We start from the raw sequence: 23,332 nt of genomic DNA, 5'->3' as shown, positions 1-23,332 counted from the left end.
GCTGGCTGTAAATCTCCCGTTACAGCCTTCTCTGCCATACAGCACACATGGATTAATAGCAGCTTTCTACTTTTGAGGTTACAGCTGATCCAAAAGTCCCCAGAAGAAAGGGCGACTTTCCTAAGCAGCATGACTGACAAGACGGCGAAGAGGGAGTTTATTCAGAGCATTATCTAATTCATTCCCCAGTGAAGGAAACTCATCTACTTTTGAGACTTAAAACTTCTAAAGAAAACTGCTATGATCTAAAGAGATTGGCCATAAAACTATTTGTATTGAAAACTTAGCCAGAATGCCTTTAGTGAACTTCATTCATTAACATTCTTCCTGGCAAGGTTTCCGTATCTCAGCGTTCATTTTATACTTTAATTTGGTTAGTAGGTCTTTGTTTAATCGTCCTATTGAAAGGAGAACAAAGAAGGTTTAGGTGATACAGTGAAGTAATACACTATATTTTATCTCTGTAAAGCCCAGACAAAGTCAGCAGGCTCTGATACCCTCCGATTTGGGTTCTTTTTTTATTCCCTTTCTCTTCCAGGACATTTGGAATCACAAATCAGTTGCAGAGCATAAAGATCCTCACTGTACTTAGCTGTGGACACCTTCAGAAGAGAAACACCTTGTCAAGCAGAGAAATGATGCTCTGAGCACAACATACAGCCCCAAAGGAAGATTATCTTGGGAAAAGTGCATTCCCATTACTTCAGGGATGGATGCTTTGCTTTTATATATATGTCCTCCAATAAAAATCAGTAGTCAAGATAGTTTCTTCAATTTCTGAGCTCTGTGCTTACTGTCTCGATATCAACTTCATGTTTTTTTCTGGATGCAAAACACATTAACAAGCTGCAATTCTGCCTAATGACTAACCTGCTGTACAGCCAGCACTGAGCATAGCGACCCACAGGCACAGGCTGCCCTGGAGGAGGATTTACAGGATAAAAAGGATAAAAAACTCTCCAAACGAAGCTGCTCCCCAGCCCAAACACCGGCCGTGCGAGTGGGCAGCTCCTGGGCTGCTGTAAACTGACACAGCTCCAACTGACTCCCAACTGACTCCAGATAAAAATCTGGCCCCAGAGTAACGGCAGGATTCTAGAAGCTTTTCTCACGGAATAGTTTTTATGCTCTTTTCTTGAATATTTACGACCCATCCGCACTGTCCTGCTTAAATCCACTACACACTGTGCATCCATAAAGGAGGAAGATTGTACCTGTCTACTCTTTATAGTGCAGATGACGGTGAGTTGTCTCCTTACTGAAAACTAATTCTTCCTAAACTCTGCACCAGTTCTACTCAAACCACCCAGAGGCAGCACCCCAAACTGATGCTGCTCTTGATGAAACTGCATTTCAAGGCAGGAAAACCATTCAGAGATTTGGATGCTCTCCCATGACATCCAGTGAGTAAACCAACCTTCAGCCCACCCACCATGCCCCCTTCTCATGGATGGTGGTGTCCAAAACACGAATCATAAAAGGATTCAGATGAACACAAATCCCACCCCTAAAATCAAGCAGTGACTCTAGGGAGCAGCCCCAACTGCTCCCTAACTTTCCATACACAAAATTTATGGAGTAAGCAACCTGTGAAGTTACCAGCAGCAAATACAAAGGTCTGGGGAATGAGCTTGCTCAGTGCTGGGTGGGGCCAGGGTCTGTAAAGAAGGTCCAAGCCACATACCCAAGCTGCTCAGGGATAACCATTTCTGGAATGATTATTCATTTATGCCACTGATTCCTGATCCACACCAGCATAAGTGAAAGGGAGGCAGGCTCAGCACCAAGCGTGGTTTCAAACTGATGACCCAGAGGTGAAGGGCCCCTTCTCCCGTTACTAATCCCCTCAGCAACACAAGCCTCCTGAAAATGATGCTTTGGTTTTATTGCCACAGGGGTCATTTATAAAATCATAAAAGCCAGGTTAAGAAACCAACCCAGCAGCAGCAAGGCCAAGCATGTAGAGAGAGAGCTGAACAGACATTGAACGGGACAAGTTCAGCCCTCCCATGGCATCCTGAGTAATTCAGCTGATTAAACATGAGAAGTTCTGATTCATGGAGAGGAGGAGGAAATGCATAAACAACTTACCAAAAGCTAATTTCTTTATTATTGCAACCAGAAACGACCAATGACGGTGTATTTTGTATGACTGCACATTACATGTGGAAAAACCCAAAAATCAGCATTGCAATATCCAACAATTCAAAATAAAATAGAATAAAAAAATCAAACCCAAGAACTTTCTTGACTGGTAATTAACAGGGACGGAATATAAATGAGATGGCATTGAACAAAGCAGGTAACAGTGCACTTTTAATAAACCAATTTCATCCATATCTCCACTGATTTGCAATTTAACAGTTCTATCAGCAAAGCCTCATTTCCCTAACTAGACTGGTACTTTTAAAAACATGACTAATTCACTCTCATTAATATCAATTTGGATGCATTTAAAAAATAACTCTTAATATCTGCACAACAGGCTAAAGGACAGTATTTCTCCAACATATGATGTTCTCACTGCATTGGTTTAAAATACAGATATCCCCAAATTAACCAATGCAATCTAAAATTTATTAGAAAACAAAAGGCATAAATTTTTTTTAAGATTTATTCTTATTTAGCTTTGAGACCCATTGCACTATAATATCAAACACTTTTATTTCAGTTTCTCTGCACCTTCCCCTCGCATTTTCCACGGGGAATGTGACTGGGATTCAGTTTACTGGTCTTTTCAAGGGGATGCACAAAGATAAGAATACACCTGCATCTCTTCTACCTAAATAGGATGCTTTTGGCAAACTCATTAACCACTTGTTTAAAAAAACAAAAAACAAAAAACAAAAAAAAAAGGAGGAAAAGGGAAAAAAAGTCCATTCCAGCTACAGATTAACATGCTGTAGCTGCCACCAGAAGTGCAGAGCCCCCTGGCCTAAGCTCCCAATTCAGAAGGCATTTAAGCACATGTATAACCAAGTGTGGGAACAGGCTCCTTGAAGGCAATAGGATTACTCACTTCTTAAGAAGTTACCACATGTTTAAGTATCTGAATCGAGGCCTAATTACGGTGCTGGCCACCTCCTCGTGCACGCACAGCTGGGGCAGAGCTCACCAATCCCTCACAGCCATGAGGACAGGCGTTTGTCACACGGGCTTTTAGTAGCTGCTAGGTTTGTACTCTTGGGCAAACGACAACAAAAATCCTCAAGCCCTAAAAAATAATTAAAAAAAATTACTTTATAAATATCAGGTATTTACACGTGTGAAAATCTTTTAATGGGAAGTGTTTTTACACACTGATGAAATGTACAAGCAATGAAAAGGAACGTTGACAAAGACTTAAAAAAAAAAAACAAACCAAAAATCAAAGTATAAAATATATTACAGGTCCACCAAAAGAAATTCACACAGAAGAAAAAAATTGACACAATAGAAACTTTCTTTTTAAAAATAGAAGATATATCACAAAAGCTTGAACATGTTTATTTTATGTTAGTACTAAAAATCAAGGAAAAAAGCTTCATATATTCTCATCACAAAAATATTTACCAGCCACTTTTTATTTCCACATTATGATTATCTGGCTCAGCAAGAGTCAAGGCTGAACTGTATCCAGACTACAGAAATCATTCCAGAAGGTTGTCTCAGTTTACAACTTACTGCAATTTACATTTTCTCCTCCTCTCAGCACCTTACTGCAAAGGTTCAAGAGGGATTAATAAGAAATCGAGAAAGAAGAGGACAGATATCTGTATTTACAACATTCATCCGTGTTGCTGCCGAGCCACAGGAGCGGGAGCGGTCCCAGGAACCACCGAAGTCTTCACAGCGCTCTGTGCAAATTCCCCTTGGCAGAGGAAAGAAATGGCATCAGAATGTACCAAAATCCAATGCCCCGGGCTCGGACGGTCTGTGAAACCCAACAGCTCCTGACCAAGGGCATCTCCTCGCCCCTGATTCACTGCAGAGACACAACCCTGGCAGCCGCGGGGGGACGCGGGCAGGGTGGATCCCTCCTGCAGCCGAGTCGGGGCGGGAGGTGCCGCGGTGACCGCACGACTTCAGTCCCCTGCCAAGCCTTCAGTGCGCCCTGTGCTTCCTCTTCTTGTGTTTTTTATCCTTCCTTTTGTTGGCACACTTGGAGCAGAACCACTGCATCTCTTCTGGGGGTGCAGCCGTAAGCCCAACACAAGGCCTGTGAAGGACAGGAAAATATCACATCATCTCAGTGGATTAACATTGTTTTTGTTTCTTACCCTAAAAAATGCAACTTTCCAGTGGGAGACTAGATCTGGCCCTTGAATTAATATTGCAATTATCATTATCTTAATGAATATAATGATCGAAACCTAAAAAACTTAAAAAACAATAATCAAAGCCTATTCAAAGCCTTGCTTTGAAACAAAAGAGAAATATCAAAAGGATACTCAGATAAAAAATGTTATTTTAGTAGAAAATATGAGTGCACTTTCAGGTGTAACAGACTAGACTTAAAATAATTTCAAATGCTTCTTTAATACAGCTGCAAAACCCCTTATTTTATGTAGCTTTTAAAAAAAATTTCCTAAAAAGTGATTAATTTCCCCTAACCTTTTTATAAGAGCTGACATTTATATTACTGTTCATACAATGCTTCATAATTTGAACTGTCTATCTGTATACACTGTACTCATAATCCTGTAGTTCTCACAAAATTACCAGAATCAGCAATATTTCCCAGCAGTTTCAAAAACAACCGTTATCACCAATGCCCATTAATTAAAAAGTAACTCTCCTTCACAGCTTAAAATCTTCCTTTTCAAATTTCAGAGCAACAGAGATAAAAATATCTTCCAGATTATTAAATTGGACACAGTAAAGCTATTTAACTATTCCCAACGTCACGAACTATTAGGAAAAAAAAAGGTTTTTTAATAATATAGCCCCAATCTGCCAGGCACTGGCAGAGCAGGATGGATGAGAGGAACTTACCAGTGATACCAATCATCACAGTCATCACAACCTATCATTGGACTGCCATCATCTGGCTTGTTACAGCCAGGACAGATCCAGATCTGGTTACCCCACTCGTCTCGGATCTGGTGCAAAGAAAAGCAAAGTTAGCTGGTTTTCAGGGCTAAGCAGGCAGGAAAATTGACATTAAAAAAAAAAAAAAACAAAAAAAAAAAGGTTTCTTGCTTATCTGGCTAAGCCATTCAGCAGCCCCTGTTGTTATGTGTGAATTCTCTGATCATGAGAGCTCAGTGTTACGTCTTAATTGATTTTCCTACACTGCTCATGATGACAAAATCATGTATTTTCCTGCATTGTCCCATAAACCAGTAAAGCCAGTTACACCACCCGACCTAAGCATGGGCATTCACACACAGAGCCAGGGCTTAAGGACACAATTCCCTCTCTGTCTATACTTTTAAAATTCGACCCTGCTAATGGCAAGCAGGAGCCACGGCAGCCTCCTGCGTAAGATAACAGTTCTTATGTGCATGTAAAATATACAGCGCTGTGTGTATATATTGCTGCATTACTTATTAGCCAAAGTCTTCAACTCCAAGGAGCTGATAAGATCAGGATATAAAAAAGTTGTTACTGAGTAACTTTCCATTCCCCTTATGACATTTATGTCGCAGTACAATTTACTAAAGGGTAAATGAAACAAGAAAGGCAGATCATTTACAGTACTGGGCAGCTGCTCACTGGGTTCATCATATGCATTTTTTTAATGTTTATATCCTGCTTGACCCATTGTTTGTATTTTTAGATTTCCAGTGGTTCTCGAACAGCTCTTTGCTAAAAACATACACGCAAAATGTCACAGAATCTACCTAAAGGAGTGCAATTAACAATACAAAATGTCTGGGGCATTACCCTGACTCCATCACTCCTTTATGAAGATTTGCACATTATCGCTGAATCTCAAAAACAGAAACTGTTTTGTTCTCAGCTTTTGTGCATTTACACGTATCTCAGGCAATAACTTTTTGCTATCTGTACAGCTTACAAAAATGATATTAAAAAGTAGCAGATAAAAAGCCCAAAATGTTCTTAGTAAAAAAAAAAAGCCACTGCATGGTGGTCTGTACATCTTACACCACTTCCTGAAAAATCAATAGGAATGTACCAGAGCTGCAACCAACACATCACTCTTTCCTGATTCCTCTTAAAGCCCTGAATGCTTTTGTGGTTTAAAACTCAAAAATACAAGTCCCAGGAATACTAACCAGGGAACAATCCCCTTCCCAACAGAGATACGGAGTAGGCACCGTCATAAAATTAACTCAATTACCAAGCTGATAGATTGCAATAATCATTTGTATCTACCATCTAATCTCACATCTGCAAAGTAATTTTAAGTTGCTGGAGAAGCATCTGCTCCCCAGGTGAAGTGTCTGGGCTCAGAGTGAAGAGGTCCAGAGGCATTTAGGTGGGATAACCCTGCTGGAGAGTGAGGGGATGCTGTGCCATGGTGCTGCAGAGAAGGGATGCTGTGGGATGTTAGGCTGAGGGCTACAAAACCTGCCTGGACACCTGGCTGCACCCCCATCATCCCCCAGCACAGGCACCCCATTTCTGGTGCTGTCTGTTTTGGGCCTTGCCAGGTGTAGGCAGCACTGACAGATGTTGCCCTATCAGAAAACAGACACCCTAACTTTTCCAAACTTAGTTTTTCAGGTATATTTTACCCCCCCTGCAGAATGCCTGCCTCAGGCTCTCAGGGGCTGGAGGGGGCAGGGTGGTCTATAATTACAGAAACCTCTGCCTGTTTGTTAAACAAGAACTTGGGCTGCTGAATAAGGATATTAAAAATATTGCATAACTTCTCATTCCTTAATGAGCCAAGGGTCATGCAAGGAGGGACAGAGTGGGATTGCTGACTGCTGTGCTAGTACAAACCACTGAGAACTAATGAGCAGAGCACATGGACTGAGATGCTATCCAACAGGGAGATGTGTATCCTTTCTTTTTTGAACTATAAAATCACTCTCCTCTCCTCCCCTGCAGAAGGGAGTTGTGCACCTCTGTCACACTGGCTCCACTCTTATCTCTAGAACAGCTTTCCCATGTGATCTGAGAAAAATCATTCTGTCTCCTAGACTTCCTTCATACGAGAGGCTAATAGTTATTAATCATTCTCTTCTTCCCCAACCTCTCTCTGAGTATTTTGACTTATAAACCTGTCACATCAGGTGTCTCTGCATGTGCACATAGTTGGGTCCTAATGCAGCAAAGCCCTGGTTTCAACTATAATGTTGTAAAACATCACTTCTCACAAGGGCCTGGAGTGATAGGACAAAAGGGAATGGTCTTAAGTTGAAGAGAAGTAGGTTTAGATTGTATATTACGAAAAAAATATTTACAATAAGGGTGGTGAGGCACTGTACAGGTTGTCCAGAGAGGTGGTGGACTCCTGTCCCTGGAACTGTTCAGGACCAGGTTGGATGGGACTCTGAATAACCTGATCCAGTGGAAGGTGTCCCTGCCTGTGGTAGGGGGGTTGGATCGAGATGGTCTTTAAGGCTCCTTCCAATCCAAACCATTCTGTGATGATCTATGGTTTTGTGAAAAGAAAAAATAACCTGGAGCCTCCATATCCTCTGAATTCTTCATTAAGGTGCTAAGAGTGTTACTACTGGAAGTATTCTAGGTAAAGTACTAGGTTTATCTTTCTAAAACTAACGTAATCTCTAAATTATTTCTTTTCATAATTACAGAAGAAAATGGGATGTAGTGGAGCATTTAGGAAGTGCTTCTCTCTTAAAGGGAGCTACTGTAATAATAACAATGACAATAGTAAGAATGACAGTGGGTTTACTGTCACTGTGAGGCTGTCCTGCACCCTAAGGATATGCAGAGCCTGTGTGACATTGTCCAGTGCTGTAACTAACTCAGGAGTGAAATGTAGCAGCTGCTTAAATAGAGACCAGTAACATGATACAGCAGTTTCAGTCCAGCAGGGAAGCACCTTTCTATTAGAAATGCAGGGTAAATTTATATTAGAAATTAATACTAAAACAGGAATCATAAAACTTAAAAAAAAAAAAAAAATCATGCATATGTTGCAATTCAAGCACGGCAAACTCTGTAATAAAAGTAAGCTTTAGGTGTTTTAAATGGTGAGATTTTTAAACTGCAGCTAAACAAGGTGTCACCAATCAAGCTGGAATTTAGCCAGGACAGGGAAGATAACAACACTACTACCCTTGTGCTGCTTTTCAAGGATCAGGAATGCTCAGGACTTCATTTCACACAGCATCTAAAGCAGAAATTTTCAGCAGCACAGCAAGCCTTGTCCTACTCAGACATATATCCACGTTCTTTTAGGGAATGCAGTTCCTACACCATGTTACACAAGAGACTTTTCCAAAAGAATGAAGAATGCTGCCAGACAGAGGCCAAGTTCAGAGCAAGTGTCAAACACACAAATCAAGTGTAGACTAATGAACAATCTACAGACTTCTGAGATGCACAAACATCTGCAATTTCTCTATGTCGAGGAAACCAGGAAAGAGATTAGTGCACCCTACACATTTCAAATGAGGGCTAAGTCAAGTTCTTGATGTTGTATGAGGGTTTTGTACTTTACCTGACAGACAGCAAAATCTATGGCGAGTCTGACATTTGAGGTTTCAATTCAGCACTTTTGAAAGCACCTATAAAAAACCTCCACCTCCAAAAATAAGTTGTCTAGCTGTTAGCAGAAAATATCATATGGGATATAGATGGACTTGTTAGAAGGAACTGAAATTTGGAATGGGAACGAATGAAAAATTCAGTCCAAGCTGTAGTGTTTCAATTAAGTTATTAACCCCTCAAAACACATGTGTGGAAACAAGGGGTGGATAAAAAGCAGTTTCACAGATAGCAACATCAGGAATCCAGGAACCATCAGTCTGAGAGGATGAGCTACCCAGGAGCTCACCAATTCCAGAGAGGAATGCCCCTGGTGCTGGGACAGAGCACGGCATGTGTTACCTACCACGTAAGTACTGACGGTCTCGGTCACCACGCTCCGAACGGGAGCTTTGGAGCCTCCAGCTGCTGACACAGCTGGAGAGGGTGGTGGGATCAGGACTGGTGAGATGGTGGCCTGTGGAGGAGGAGGAGCTGGAGCCGGAGGAGGGGTGACGTGAACGGGAGCTGGCACCGGTGATGGCACAGGCGGAGGTGTTTTAGGCCGCACCGCGGGAGTGGAAGGTTTGCCCTCTGGAGCTGACACCACTTTGCTGATGACTCTGTAGGACCAACATTGACAATTGTTAGAGCTGATGGGAGAGAAAGCAAAGACCGATCACTGATTACAGAGAGAGAAAATACAGAGCAGCTAATTCACATCACCCTGGAGTCACCCAAGAGGCTGTTTCAACCCCACTGCTGCCATTGCTGCACCCATCCATTCACAGGATAAAGCACAGAGCCATTACAAAGTGAATGCCAGGACAGGCTGAGCCAGTCTGTACCTCACTGTCGTATAAATATTCTCTGTGGCTTCGCTAAACCTTGTTTCGTTAAGTTTTATTGCATTAGCTCAATTTGTGGGAAATATTAGAAAGGAAAGTTAATCAGCTGTGAACAGCACTGATTTTAATCTTCAAACTGAGAGACAATATCATCCTGTTAAGATCCTACATTAGGGGGTTCTGCAAATATTTGCTAGTTTGGTATTTCTTTCCCCAAATGTTTATGAAATCAGCAGTGGATCTAGTCAGGACAAATAAATGACGCACACTATACACTCAGCAGTTAAAATATTGCTACTTACTGGAGTAGCTGAAGTAGACAGGATGTAGCTCTAGTAAATACACTGTATAGAATAATCTTGCCCAAGAAGGGGGATACATAGAAGACCTAACATTTATTAATGACTGTTGATACACAGTGCTATTGATGTGCATGCAATTTCACAGACAAGCCAGAAAAAGCCCTTACTATAAGGCTCTAGGTTAGAAACATAAAGAGAAGGAAAAAGAAGTTTTAAAAAAAACAGAACAAAAAAATCCCCCCAAAAAACCCAATACCTCAAACAAAACATAGGTCTATCTTTTTTACCACATTTTGGTAAATCATTTAACTAATTTACTTATATTTGAATGGTAACAGTGGGAGTGCAATTAATTTGTGACAGGACTGTTCAAAGAGGGTGATTTAAAGAAAGGTTAGACATTCCAGGGACAAAGATCACTTAAGAAAGTAAAAAATGCAGACATTGGTAGAGAAACCCTTACGAAAATCAAATTGCAATGACTCCTGAGAACCAGGAATGTCCAGCTCCACTGTCAACGGGAATTCTAAGTTCACCTTTAAAGTTTATTGCAACTCTGATACTCCAAAGGCAGTATCACTAGGATTAGAGACATTGTCTGAATTTCAAGTAAATAAAATTCCAAGCCATCATTTGAGAAATGAAATTGGAATTATACAGTATGTAATACCTTGCTGTGATAATGGTGTTTTTTCTCACAAGACTTGCACCACAAAATCAGAACAATAGCAAGTTATAGTAAAGCACACTTAGTAAAAGGAAACAAGAGCAAGGAGTTTGGTACTCCTGCCTAACCCCCAGCTGCAGTCTCACTTCTATGAGCAAACAGGAGAAGAAAATCAGAGTGGAATCTAAAGGGTTCTAAAGGGATAGATGATTCCTCCATCAGCAACACTGAAGACATTCACACTACATATGTCCCAGTGATTGCTAATGTGGGGCTCAGGCTCTGTATATGTGTCACTAAGGTGCTAGACTGTGAGTCAAAGAGCAGGAGTCTCAAGTTATGTTGTCTATGACTTGCAGAAGGAAGGAAGTTCTACTATCAGGCCATCGTGGGAACAACCTACACATCAAAACCAGCCTCTTTCCCCTGTTAGTGGGGAACATCCAAAACCCCACTGTTATCCCCCACCAAGAAAGTTTTCTGTTTGGCTTATGATGTGTTTCTGGTTCAGTGAAAGTCCCAGTGGGTGGCTCCTGGGGCTCCTGCCAGACTGGCTATGCCCAACTCAGATGCTTCTTGTGTCTTCCCCATTCCACAGGCAGTGCTGGCTCCCAACGCTGAATGCCTAAGACCTTGGTTGGTGCCAATACTCCCATGATTTGTAAAGTTATCCTCGTGACTGAAGAGCCACCTCTCAGTAAACAAACTGTTAGTTATAATAAAAGTGAGGATAGGGGCAGTCAGCAAAATATTGGCACAGCAGAAGTCATTTGGATGGTTTCAAACATCATTGCCCCTTCTTTCCCTGCCACCCTGTCCTACCTCCTGCAATAAACAAAGTCCTGCTAGGAGTTCTTCAGGGAGTCAACCCTCCCCAAGTCTAGACTAAGAAATCTATTAGCTAATAGGGCTTTAAACACAACTCTGCACACAGTGTAAACAGTTCGAGAGAAGTATTAGCTAATACAATTTGAATAAAAGTGACCATGCCCAGCTAACATATGAAATTAAATTACAGAGTTTCTTGGTCCAAAGCCAGGTTCTCCTCCTGCGCAGGGTCTTCGAAGCCACTCTGCTAATAACTGCAGAAGCTGCAAGGAACACATGTGAAATCTTCCAAAACTACAAATATTCATTAGCGAGCAACACACGCTCATCGACTGGCTGGCATGCCTGACGTGTACAATTAGGACATGTTCAGTATATAGGGCAGCTTGTTTATCTTGATTTTAGAGCTCAGTTATCAAAACAGGAGATCGGCATTTCGGAGCACGCTTGGGCCTACCACTCCCTTGGGCTAATGAAGTTCAGAGACTTTAGACTCCAGAGTGGAGAAATGAATGGTTTTGTGCTACACCATTAGAGGTGATGGAGTAATCTCAGCGAGGGTGGTTTAGCCTGTCCTGAAGAAGGGGCTGCACACATGGCAATATGGAGGTGGGGAGAAATCAAAGGGAAATAGCAGTCCCACGACTAATAATTACTGTTACTTCAGACTTGGAGAGAAACCTGATATCAAAACACTATGTAAATGATGGCAAGATTTATAAGCTCTGTTTTATAGACAGGAAAATTGAGGCACAGAGCACACTGCAAGTAGGCGGCTCTCACTGCAGCAGAGCTTCAGTCCACCTGGTACCTGAGTCCTGCTGGGATTTAAACTCTTCCTTGGGACATCACCACACATATATTGTTACCTTATTTCCCAAATGTGTTTTCATCTGTCCAAAATCATCACTTAGTCTGCAAGTACAATATTATATAAAACAAATTTTTGCCTCCTTCTCCACACCAATCCAAGAACTCTAAAACTGAGGCTGAATGAGTATTTTTTTAAGAAATCAACCACCACCAAAACAATCACAGTCCTGAGACAAGAACTCCATTTCTCTGCAGACTGCTTGCCCAGCAATGTAGCACAATCAGATTCTACACTGAAAGATAAAAGGTCAATTAAAAGTTGTTTTTGAATCAAAACAGTTCCTCCAGAATAAAGGGGTGTGAGAAAACCTTTGGAATAGATGTGGTAATAAGAGCCTCCACAAATTGTGACTACAGGTTACCACTCCCTTTGAAAAAAAACAGAATTAATGTAAATACTGTGTATTTGGTTGTGTCCAATCTAAATTCACTTTAGATTTCTTTCTAAATGCCAGCAGGAGCTGTCCTGCTCACAGAACCTCAGTGTATTTATCACTGAACACGTATTGATTTGTCACAGAGTGCCCGGAAGTAAGCAAGAAAACATATCTAAAAGTAATAAAAAGGGGAAAAACCTAAGGGATATGAAATTTAAAGTGGAAGGACAGAAGGACAGAGAAATCCTCAAATACTATGATTACCAATTATTTTTCCATGCTGTTTTTTAATAACCCCTTTGCTGAAAGAGCAGAGCATAAAGCTTCCTGACAAAGGTAATTTTAAGTTATTTTTCTTCCTCAGAATCTGTTCCAGTGCAAACAGCATTTCAACCCAATATGAAAACTTAATGAGATCATCCATTGCCATTTCTGCTCAACTACACCAAGGCTGTGCTGGGCCAAGACATTAGTGTGTAATACCTGAATTTCAGCTGAGTTGTTAGATCTCATGGAATCAAAGAACGGTTGTGTTGGAAGGGACCTCAAAGATCTTCCAGTCCCAACCCCTCTGCCATGGGCAGGGACATCTTCCTCTAGACCAGGTTTTTCAGAGCACATCAAGACTGATCTTGAACACTTCCAGGGATAGGGAGTCCACCACCTCCCTGGGCAACCTGTGCCAGTGTCTCACCACCCTTACAGTAAAGAGTCAATGCTTATCTACTGCTTTAAAACTGTGTCAAACACTGCTCCAAGGGAAGGAAAAAAATAAAACTTCAGTTAAGTTTTTCTGTTTCTCAGTAGGGTAGACTGAATGAAAACCCTTTTTAATCATCACCCCAGGGCAATCACCTTGTTCACAGCTGTAGCTCCAAACCCAAATAGGATGAACACCAAGTGTCAGCTTGCAGGCAAAGTGCAAATTCTACCAAGATTTAAAGTGTTGCAACAGGTCAGTTGGTTTCTAATCAGCTCTAAGTGGCAGAAGCTGTAACATGCTACATCTGGAGCAAAATGAAGCTCCAAGGTGTGAAATGGTTTCCTATCTTTGGAAGTAATTTATTTGATTTCATTCTGATCCTTACGGCTGAAAGCCCCATTGACTGCTTCACCTGAACACAGGGGAAAGACGTGCACCAAAAGGAAATGGCTTTTCAAAAACAGGATATGGGCCACAGGACAGAATGATTGCTATGGGCAATGAGCTCCAAAAAAATGCTGTATCAATACTTTGAAAGGTCTAGTAAAAAAATCACAGTAATCTTTGTTTCTCAGAGGCAGAGCTCCCAAGAAGCTGTTTCTCTGCCCAGAGGAAAAAAGTAACATTTGAGAAGTCCTAATTCTTTTCCAAACTCATGACCCATTATTAAGCAAGGAGAAGGAGCTAAATGGGTCTCTATGTGTAGGAAAATGACACTATCAACTGCACTGACATAACTGAAACTGGTGCAATTCACTTGGATTATCAATCATCATATTATCTATTAGCTTTGACATTCTCTTATTGACAGAAATTCCTGGATGCTAGAAAGTGATGTAGCTATTTTGTTACTGAAAAATCTCACACCTGGAACTTGAGATTGTTGTACCAGAAAAAACCTAAACCCTCCAAGGTCTGTGGCTGAGAGTGTCAAAAACACCTACGGAAATCAGGAAATTTCCATATGGTTTGGATTCTTCAAAGATAAGAGGTGATTCTGAAAATTTTATTCCAGCCCTGGAGGAGAATCAGTGTGATTTAAGCTCTGATATATAGGCTAATTCCCATATTACTTTTAGAAAGAAAATTTATTTGCTGTTTCATGCCCTGCTGTATATTTTATTCTGTACAAACAAGTCATATTGGCAAAGAAGCTCCACAAGCACACACTGTAACCAACTTGAGAGTTTGTAGAGTGCCAGAAGGCACCAAACCTCCAATGGAACCCCAAGCAATTTTGCAAGTGAAAATACTTCAGCACTTTAACCACCTGTCGTGTGGAATTCTTCTCTATCAAGGAAACTGAACTTCGAGCATTTATTCCAAGATAACATCCACTTTTTTAGGTGCCTGCCACTTCCACATAAAGAGTGTTGACCTTCAGTGGTGCACATGGAGATCAGAGCTCATTCTCCATTTCAATGGAGCTGGGGAAGGGTCTGGAGCACCAGGAGCAGCTGAGGGAGCTGGGGGGGCTCAGCCTGGAGAAAAGGCGGCTCAGGGGAGGACCTTATCACTTTCTAGAACTCCCTGACAGGAAGTGCAGTCAGGTGGGGGAAGGTCTTTTCTGCCAAATAACAAGTGAAAGCACAAGAGGAAACAGCCTCTAGTTGAGCCTGAGGAGGTTCAGATTGGATAATAGGGAAAATGACTTCATGAAAAGGGTTGTGAAGCACTGGAACAGGCTGCTGCCCATGGCACTGGTGGAGTCACCTATTCCTGGAGGGATTTAAAAGACATGTAGCTGTGTCACTTGTGCACACAGCTGAGTGATGAACTTTGCAGTGCTGGGTTAATGGTTGGATTTGATGATCTAAGACATCTTTTACAACCTAAATTATTCTATGATTCTACTATTCTAACACTATGGAAAAGCCCCACAAACATCTGGACATTCAGTCCAGCTGACATTTCCAGCTAACTCCTTTGCTTTATGGACACATGCACTGCTAAAATTGAATTACAGGTTTTCTACTGTTTATCTTCCCATTACTTTAAGTGAAACAGAGTTCTGCCCTTGGCCTTCACCATCTGTATCTGTTACACCCAGAGTATTTCTCCCAACAACCACAAGCACCTTTCTGTCGATGACTCCTAAATCTCCCTCCCATTTTCTCACCATTCTGACTTACACCTCTGGATGGTTCACTGCCAGTCTGACAAAACAAAACTGAGCTGGTAGAGTGGCGTCTTGGTATCTTTCATCTTTTTTTTTTTTTCCCTCTTATCATCAATAACAAACATCTTCAATGTTAAAACCACCTGGCACCAACCCCTTCTGCTGAGTTCTCAAGAGCAAAACCAGAACCTGGTAAAACATGTTTATGTCAGTGAGCTCTGTGCAAATTTTCTCTCCTGTGTTCCCAGCAAACTGCCTTTTATTGTCATATGTATTGGGAAATGTTATGGGATGCATGGTCTAGGAGCTTGCCCATAAACCAGTCCCATATTAACCCTTTTTGGTGGGAACTGGTATAGAACATGAATTATATTAACTACCAGAATGTTGTACCAATATGGGTTAAGAAAATCTTTAAAGCTGGAATTTTCAGCTTGTTACCAAGCTTGTTCTTGAAAGAAACAAGTAAGACAGATGCTCCTGGACTTGGAGACTCTGTAGAGCTAAAGATCAATTGCTAAGGACAACTTCACTAAATTCAGGTAGGACCACCTGTTCTTTTGTGGCTGTTTCTTTATTGTCTTCTTGTCCACATCCAGCACCCAGGAATTACCACCCAAATTTTTGGGTCTATGGAGTTTCCTCACTTTTGTTTAAAAACCTCAATGAAAGAGTGAATAAAAAGAAGCACCTCTGTCAAAGACAAGAAAAAATCAGTATCTTTCTCTTGCAGTCACCCTCTATGGAAAGTTTATTTTTGAAACAAATACCCATCTACCTTTCTAATCTTTCACACGTTTGATCAGTTTCTGTTGTGCTTCATAAGGGCAGCTGCTCATGGCCATTTACACAAGCAATTCCCTCATGTGTCCAAACCTGCCTGAAGTATTTTTTTTAAAATTGTGGTATATAGTATAATTTTTTTTTTTACTCTTGAGCAATAAGCAGAAAAATCAAAGAATCTCACAGTAAGTTGTTTTGTTTTCTAATGACTCAAGCCTTTTTATGGATTCACTTTTGGAGTCATCACCCAATGTGGCCAGCAGCAAAATGAAAATAATTTGCCACAGACTACTACCTACCATAAACAGGATGAATAATTAGTTGGGGTGACTTCAGTAATTAAAAAAAATAAAAGGAAGAAGAAACTTAAGGACTACATCTGAAGTTGTAAATTTAATTCATGCTCAAGGAAGAAAAAGCTGTGCTAAATCACCTCTAGAAATATAAACAAAAATGATAATTTACTTGGTTTGGTAAAAGGGATATGGTATTCTTCACTTTTTTTTTTTTTTCCATGTAAAAGCTGCAATCCTGCAGCAAGGGAGAGGCTGGGGAACCTCCACGAAAGTGAAGGAGCTTTTTGCATGGATACAGGACCACACATGGGGATTTTACAGCAGGATTTGGGCCAATATGTTACACTAAAAAAGAACAATTGGGAAAGGGATATGAATCATAGCTGAGACAGTATCTTCATTAAAATACATTCAGCATTTAAAAAGGCACCAAAAATCAGTCCTCCAGCTCTTATAATGTAAAAGACCACAGAACAGAGAAATGTGGGTATGTCAGTAAATACACTCACAAAGATTGATGAAAGCTGTAAAGATCACTGGAATTCCTGCAGCACACCTTGGAGAGGAGCAAGATCATTTTTCATTACTCTGCCTCCTCACTTAGGTGGTCTATTGATCATATCAAAAATGATTTCACCATTACATGCTCTTTTACAGCAGAAGTTGGATTGACACCCAGAGCAGTAGTTCTGTCAATGCACAGTTAACATGGCCTTTCCCTGCTAAAATAATTGGGATACCCATTAGCACAGCAATAAACACAGACTTTTACTGCTTGCGCTCTATTGTTTAATTTTCCCAAACAGTGGTTAGCCCTTCTCCATTTTTCTCCCTGAAGTATCACTTTTTTTTTCCCCTCCTCTTTAATTCCTCAATGAATTCTCCTCTGGAGCTTTCCCTTGAATAAGCAAAGTCTCGCAGGGTAACCAACACCGCCCACAGCTGTGTCCCACAATAGCCCCATGCTGTGCCACTCTGTCTGTCCAAGGGTTTGGTCACGGTGCCTTAACTGCTCCAAACACTGCCCTTATTCATCAAAACGTGCAGAAGGAGGGGCTTCCAGCAGGATTCCTTTACCTGTTTCCCCACCACAAAACAGTGCAATAAATGGAATGGGTCATGAGCTACTTGGCTGGTAATGCAAACCTAAGGCTTGACAAGTCAATAAAAAGCCAATCCTTCCCTCCCCAGCCACACGTCGGGAGCCAAGGCTGGAGGCAAACAATTTGGATATGCCTGTACAGGGAGCTTAATGAACCCCATTATTCAGCTTTTGTGGGCAAACACTATGAAGACAATAATGTAAATTATCAAAGTCTGACGAGCGCAAAAGTTTCTTCACACCCTCTGATTTATCTGTATGAGAACAACCCAGTTAAAAACTGAAGCTCCTGAATATAACCAAAGATGATTCTGTAACAGTCAGGTGCATTCTTGGAAACTGCATAGGGCAGGATTCTAGTTTAACCCAAACTAGCAGCAAAGTCTTGGATATCCAGTTTTCCACAACTCACATAGAGCTTGAACAGGTTTAAAATAACACACATTCATGTTACAGCAGCAACTCAGATCACCAGTGAGTTTTGGGGAGCACCAACACAGTTCTTGCATAATTTCTTTCTTCAATAAGAAATTGTCAATAAGAAACGTACAAATGTATTTGTTAAAACCTTCTTCTTCTCTCCTCCCTTGGTGCCATGACCTTTTAAAGTCTGATTGTGTATGTGTGTGTGCAGTTTTCCCACAAAAATTCAATCTCTGGAGAGTTTGCAACTCAACTCTTTAGTAAATTAAGCTGGTTGTAGATAGAAGATCCATCATTAAGGCATCTCTTTTTTGGTGAGCATGCACTTGGTGGCACCCTGCATGCTACAAGTAAAATTACGTATTTCTGTGGGATTTCAAAAAGTATGAGTGAAGAACTGATTTGCTGCAATTTTGTGTTGCACTTAAAATAACAAATTCTTGAGCAAACAGAACTGAAAGAGAGCAGGGTTAGATTGGATATTGGGAAAAAATTCTTCCCTGTGGGGGTTGTGGAACTTCTTACATGGATAATCAAGAAACTTGGTGTAATAAACTAGGTTCTCCTGTCCTCCCAGTCCCAAAAATATTCTTCTGGGTCACTGATATTTCAAAGAGAGGTCACATCTATGATCACAGGATAATTCCTCCATCTTGACCCTTGGTTTTGAGATCCTCTACACAGGATGTCAGGTGGTTCTGCTCATGGCTTTTATCATGGGGGTATCATGCAGATGAATGAGCCTCCACACATAAATAAGTTTGCTTTAGACTGATATTATCCTACCAAGTAATAAAGATTTTTAGTGGGGCCAATTAAGTATCTGGGTAACAAAATTTTTTTCATCCCTTAATCTTTTTAGAAATTTATCTTACAATCCACAGGTTATTTATTATACATTTTTGTAGGCACATACACATACATATCTAAGCATGTGTGTGATCTGTTTTTGGAGAAAGTCACGTACCTACTCACTTAAAAAATATAGAAGACAAGGGGCAATTTCATTAGAGCAGCAGGTCAGGTTTACCAGTTAAACATTGTTTAAATGCCTGTCTTTCCCTTCCTTCCTGTCTGCTTTCCAGGTTCCCTGCTGATGGCAAAGTTATGATATGGGTCTGGAGCAAAAGTCTGAAATTTCAAGGTAAATTTGGAGACCTGATTTCACAAAAAACATATATCCTGCTTCCAGGACACAGAAACACTGAGACAGCACCGAGTGAGTAGTACTGTGCTTTGTGGTCTGGCATTAGTGTCAACGCCATATGTTTTTTTCTTAAAAGCTGTATTTAAATGTAGAATAAATTTATCAGAAGTATCAAACATTACAGCATGTACTTTTGCAGAAGTTTATGTCAGCTGTAGTAGTAGCTGTAATGTCAACACCTTATCAATAGATATGATTTAAAAAAACTTTTATGTATGAAAAATGATAGTGCTTAGGAAAAATAACAAGACCAAAAAAAGCCATGATGTAATTGAGTAAAAGTATTAAACCCTACTCATCATTTGCAGTTCATTTAAAATTTAAAAGTCTGTGTTTTTTATTTTGCTTGTTTTGTTTTGAAAAAAGATAGCATCTCTAGTTCCTTCCTATACTAACTCAGTTAGCAATCTACCTTGATAACACTGGAATGGAAAAAAAAAAAAAAAAGTGAAAAACCCTTCCAACATATCATTCAAATCATATCTAAAAAGGTGGTCATAAATATTTTAGAACCCAAGCAAACCAATAAGAGCAAGGCCCATTAAGGATAAGATCTTTTACAACAAATTAAATAAAACAATTTATTGAAGCCTGGACTTGAGATAAACTAGATTTACTAGCTGACCTTTTATTCATTTAAAGAACAAAATTAGCTCTAATTGCATTAGAATGGAATCCAGTAAATTTCTTCTAATGTGGCATCCATGCAAGTATTGCTGTAATTGTTTACAACTAAGATGGAAATGCTTTGATAATAATCTACTTTCTTCTTGTTTTACTGTGCAGTTAAAACACTTGCAAAAAAACTCTTAAGTAGGACAGTTTTTCCAATATTGGTTTGTCCATCCTTCAGCAATAATACATTTTCATGTCTATTAACCCAATGTTGTAAATGGCCACTTCTTTTGAGCTGATGTGTGTTGTAAGAACATTGCACTCCAAACAAGCCTGAATGCAGCTATTACTTTAAATCTGAGAGAAATATGTACTGTTACTCACAACCAAACACAAGAGAAAAGACTTCCCTGCTGCTGCCATCACTGCTTTGTACACTGGTCCAAGCAGAGGAGTCAAGAAGTTAAAATTACAAAATCACAGAATGACTTGGGTTAGAAGGGACCTTAAAGATCATCCAGTTCTAATCCCCTGCCACGGGCAGGGACACCTCCCACTATCCCAGGTTGCTCCAAGCCCTGTCCAGCCTGGCCAGGGATGGGACAGCCACAGCCACAGCTTCTCTGGGCACCCTGTGCCAGGGCCTCACCACCCTTGCAGGGAAGAATTTTTTCCTCATATCCCATGTAACCCTGCCCTCTGTCATTTTGAACCACTCCCCACTATCCTGTCACTCCATGTCACTTTGTGGAAAGTCCCTCTGCAGTTTTTTTTGGAGCCCCTCAGGCACTGGAAGGGGCTCTAAGATCTCTCCACGGCCTTCACTTCTCCAGGCTGAAGAGCCCCAACTGCACTGCAGAGGGATTTCGCCTCTCCATTTAGTTTCTACTCATATCAAATTCTAGTAATCCTTAAAAATTTTGCTTGCACCTTTCCATGGAGATTCATGATATCTTCAAACAATCCCATGCCAGTAAACTCCAGAGACAGGCTAATTGAAACACAACATTTTTGTATGATAATTGCCAGGTATTTAGAATATCATTACTGACACAAATGAAACATAAGTTTAACTTTCCCTTACTATAGCACATCAAAAAAGCTTTTCTTTCTGCCTGTTATGAGATCCTCAGATGGGGGCCAAGGTGCCACTAAAGATGCAAAAATGAATTTGAAATAAAAGTGAGTTTTGTAAAAGCACGTGGAACAAGATGTCAGTATCTCAGACCCACTGAGGGCTGGCAGGGATGACAATGATGCACCCACATGACCTGTAGCAAACAGAGGGAGTCAGAAGTCCCCTCTCAAAACATGTGTGGGTATGAGAAACAGTGTGGTGAGATAAGGCTGGAAGATAACTGGTGCTAGAATATGTCATCAGAACTTTAATTCAGAAGTTCTGCCTTGAAAATATGAGTTAATTTCTCCCATATAAACACTCTACAGTCCTTGAAAAAGCAGAATTTTAAAGTATCCATGGCTCCTCAAGGAGGAAAATGGATTTGTGGGCTTTCAAGGGACAGTATGTCCAGCCATGCACATTCAAATCATGTTCAGCAGGACAGACAAGTATTCTGAGAAAGCTGGAACTTTGTAAAGCAACCTGAGGCACAGAAATTTTAGATCACACTCAAATACTTTGAAAGGAAGAAAGCAAAAATGGTTAATAATTGGGGTGCAGGTGTCCCTTAGAAACCAGGGAATGACTGAAGTCCCTTAGCAGCTTCAAACCAGTAAAAGTCATGGTTACTACTGGGGAGAAAAAGGAATCAGAGAAAAAGAAAATAATCATCAAAATCCCATTTAATTTCTAGAGCAGAAAAATTAGTGATTAGGGGGTTTAGTTCCTAATGGCTCCAATAAGAGAAACAATTGCATTAGCAGTATTTAATGCAAGGAATGGAAATAAAAGATCTGTGTGGTGCTCATATTTACCACTGGACATGAAAGTGTGCTTTGTGCCATGAAATCAACACAAAAAACCTGATTAAAAGAAACCCTCACATACAACACAGGACCAGCCTAAGAAGCCTGGTGACGCATTGTTTCCCCAGCCTCTCCAGCCTCCTGTTTATGCTGGATGATCTCAGGATAGGGATCACCCTATTTATGCTCATCCAGTACAAAGTAACTATTATTTGTACAACAGCACCCAATAATTAGGGAGCTAATGAACCAGCACTTGAAATGCGTTAGGTACACTCATGAATAATCATCAACAGTTACAATAAAACAGATGTGTATAAAGGAATTCCAACTGTTATGTTTTAAAGCATAAAACAACTGTTAGCTGGGGAGTGTTGTGAAACTTAGCTGTAGGTTACACTCAGGATAAGCATCCATTACAGAAACCACACTAAATGTCACTGGAGGCATTGTGCCAGCCTAGATGGAGTCCTGTAATCCATGCCCTAGAAAGACATGGAATGGGACACACAGTAGGATGGATGGAAGGTGATGGGTATCACTTGGAGAATCCACTTTGCTGTATAAATGTAATTTACCACTAATTTTTAAGCTTTTCCCACTGAAAAGAAGAGCTCCCACAAGTGCCAGAGGATGGACTGAGGTGAGCATACACCTTACAGATGGATTTATTTGTACTTACATCTTGTCTTGGCCTGCGCCCACTCTTAAAGTCAGCCGAGGAATAACCGGTGATGGAGCTGGAACAACTGGTTCCACCTTTATCTGTACAGGGGAACACAATCATCAATCAAAGACTGCAAGCAGATTCTCAGAATACATTAATTACATGAAAGGACTGATGGAGTTAACCAGAGTATATCAACTTAATGAGACTAATCACTATTCTCTCACACTTCATCCCATGGCATGGATGGGTCTCAGTCTGCAGGGAGTGCCAGCCATAGCAATTCAAAAATACAAACTTTAAGCTGAAAACATCAACTTGAAATTTTGCTGTATTTGTACCTCCTGATACAATTTGTTTGCAAATCTTCCTAACTAAGTACTTTTCTAGAGACACAAAACTTCACAGTTTGTTTCTAAACAATGACATGAAATGCTTTGATCTTAGTACTCAAACTTGTCAGACACCCATTGGTGTTTGCACATTTTTCTGATATTTAAATTCAGTTATTTCCCAGGTTCATCACAAAAATGTACCATGACTCTCTTGAATCAAAAAGAGAGACAAAGGAAGCAAATAAACTCCAAGCTGAATTTGCCAACAATGAATACTTTACGAAAGTTCTTATCCACACTGGCATAACAGCCACTGCATTTTACTGCAATTAGGCTGAGGTTTTTAATGACTATTTTTCAAGTGGCCTGGGATTCCAATCTCTGTATCTGGTGGAGTTTAGACCACTTGAATATGTCCTTGAACTTATGGAACCAGTATATGCCAAAATTACCAGCTCCCATTGAGCTACTGGTTTGCAACACCTGTACAGAATGAGCACAGATGCTACAGCTGACACTGTAATGATTCTCCAGGCATTCATTACTCAACTTAGATCCATATATGAAAAGTGTATATACATTATATGTGTGTGTATATATATGAAGAGAGAGATGGAGACTGATCTCATTTTGAGTATGTGTGTCACCATA

General features: G+C 40.5%; 1 protein-coding gene across 1 annotated transcript in view; it reads right to left on the bottom strand.

Moving 5' to 3' along the window:
* Nucleotides 1–3,463: 3,463 nt before the first annotated feature.
* The window catches only part of LOC131573115 (transcription initiation factor TFIID subunit 3), a 111,862-nt gene continuing 91,993 nt past the window's right edge, over nt 3,464–23,332 (bottom strand). Inside the window, exons 4-7 of the mRNA XM_058826717.1 lie at nt 22,362–22,444; nt 8,978–9,233; nt 4,975–5,081; nt 3,464–4,198 (exon numbers count right to left, since the gene is read on the bottom strand). Coding sequence (XP_058682700.1) covers nt 4,084–4,198; nt 4,975–5,081; nt 8,978–9,233; nt 22,362–22,444 — 561 coding nt within the window. The 3' untranslated portion in view covers nt 3,464–4,083. The remainder of the gene's footprint in view (nt 4,199–4,974; nt 5,082–8,977; nt 9,234–22,361; nt 22,445–23,332) is intronic.

Source organism: Poecile atricapillus, chromosome Z (genome assembly GCF_030490865.1).
Source record: "Poecile atricapillus isolate bPoeAtr1 chromosome Z, bPoeAtr1.hap1, whole genome shotgun sequence".
Taxonomy (NCBI): Eukaryota; Metazoa; Chordata; class Aves; order Passeriformes; family Paridae; genus Poecile; species Poecile atricapillus.
Note: the sequence above shows the minus strand (reverse complement) of the source record. Positions and strands in the feature narration are given on the sequence as shown.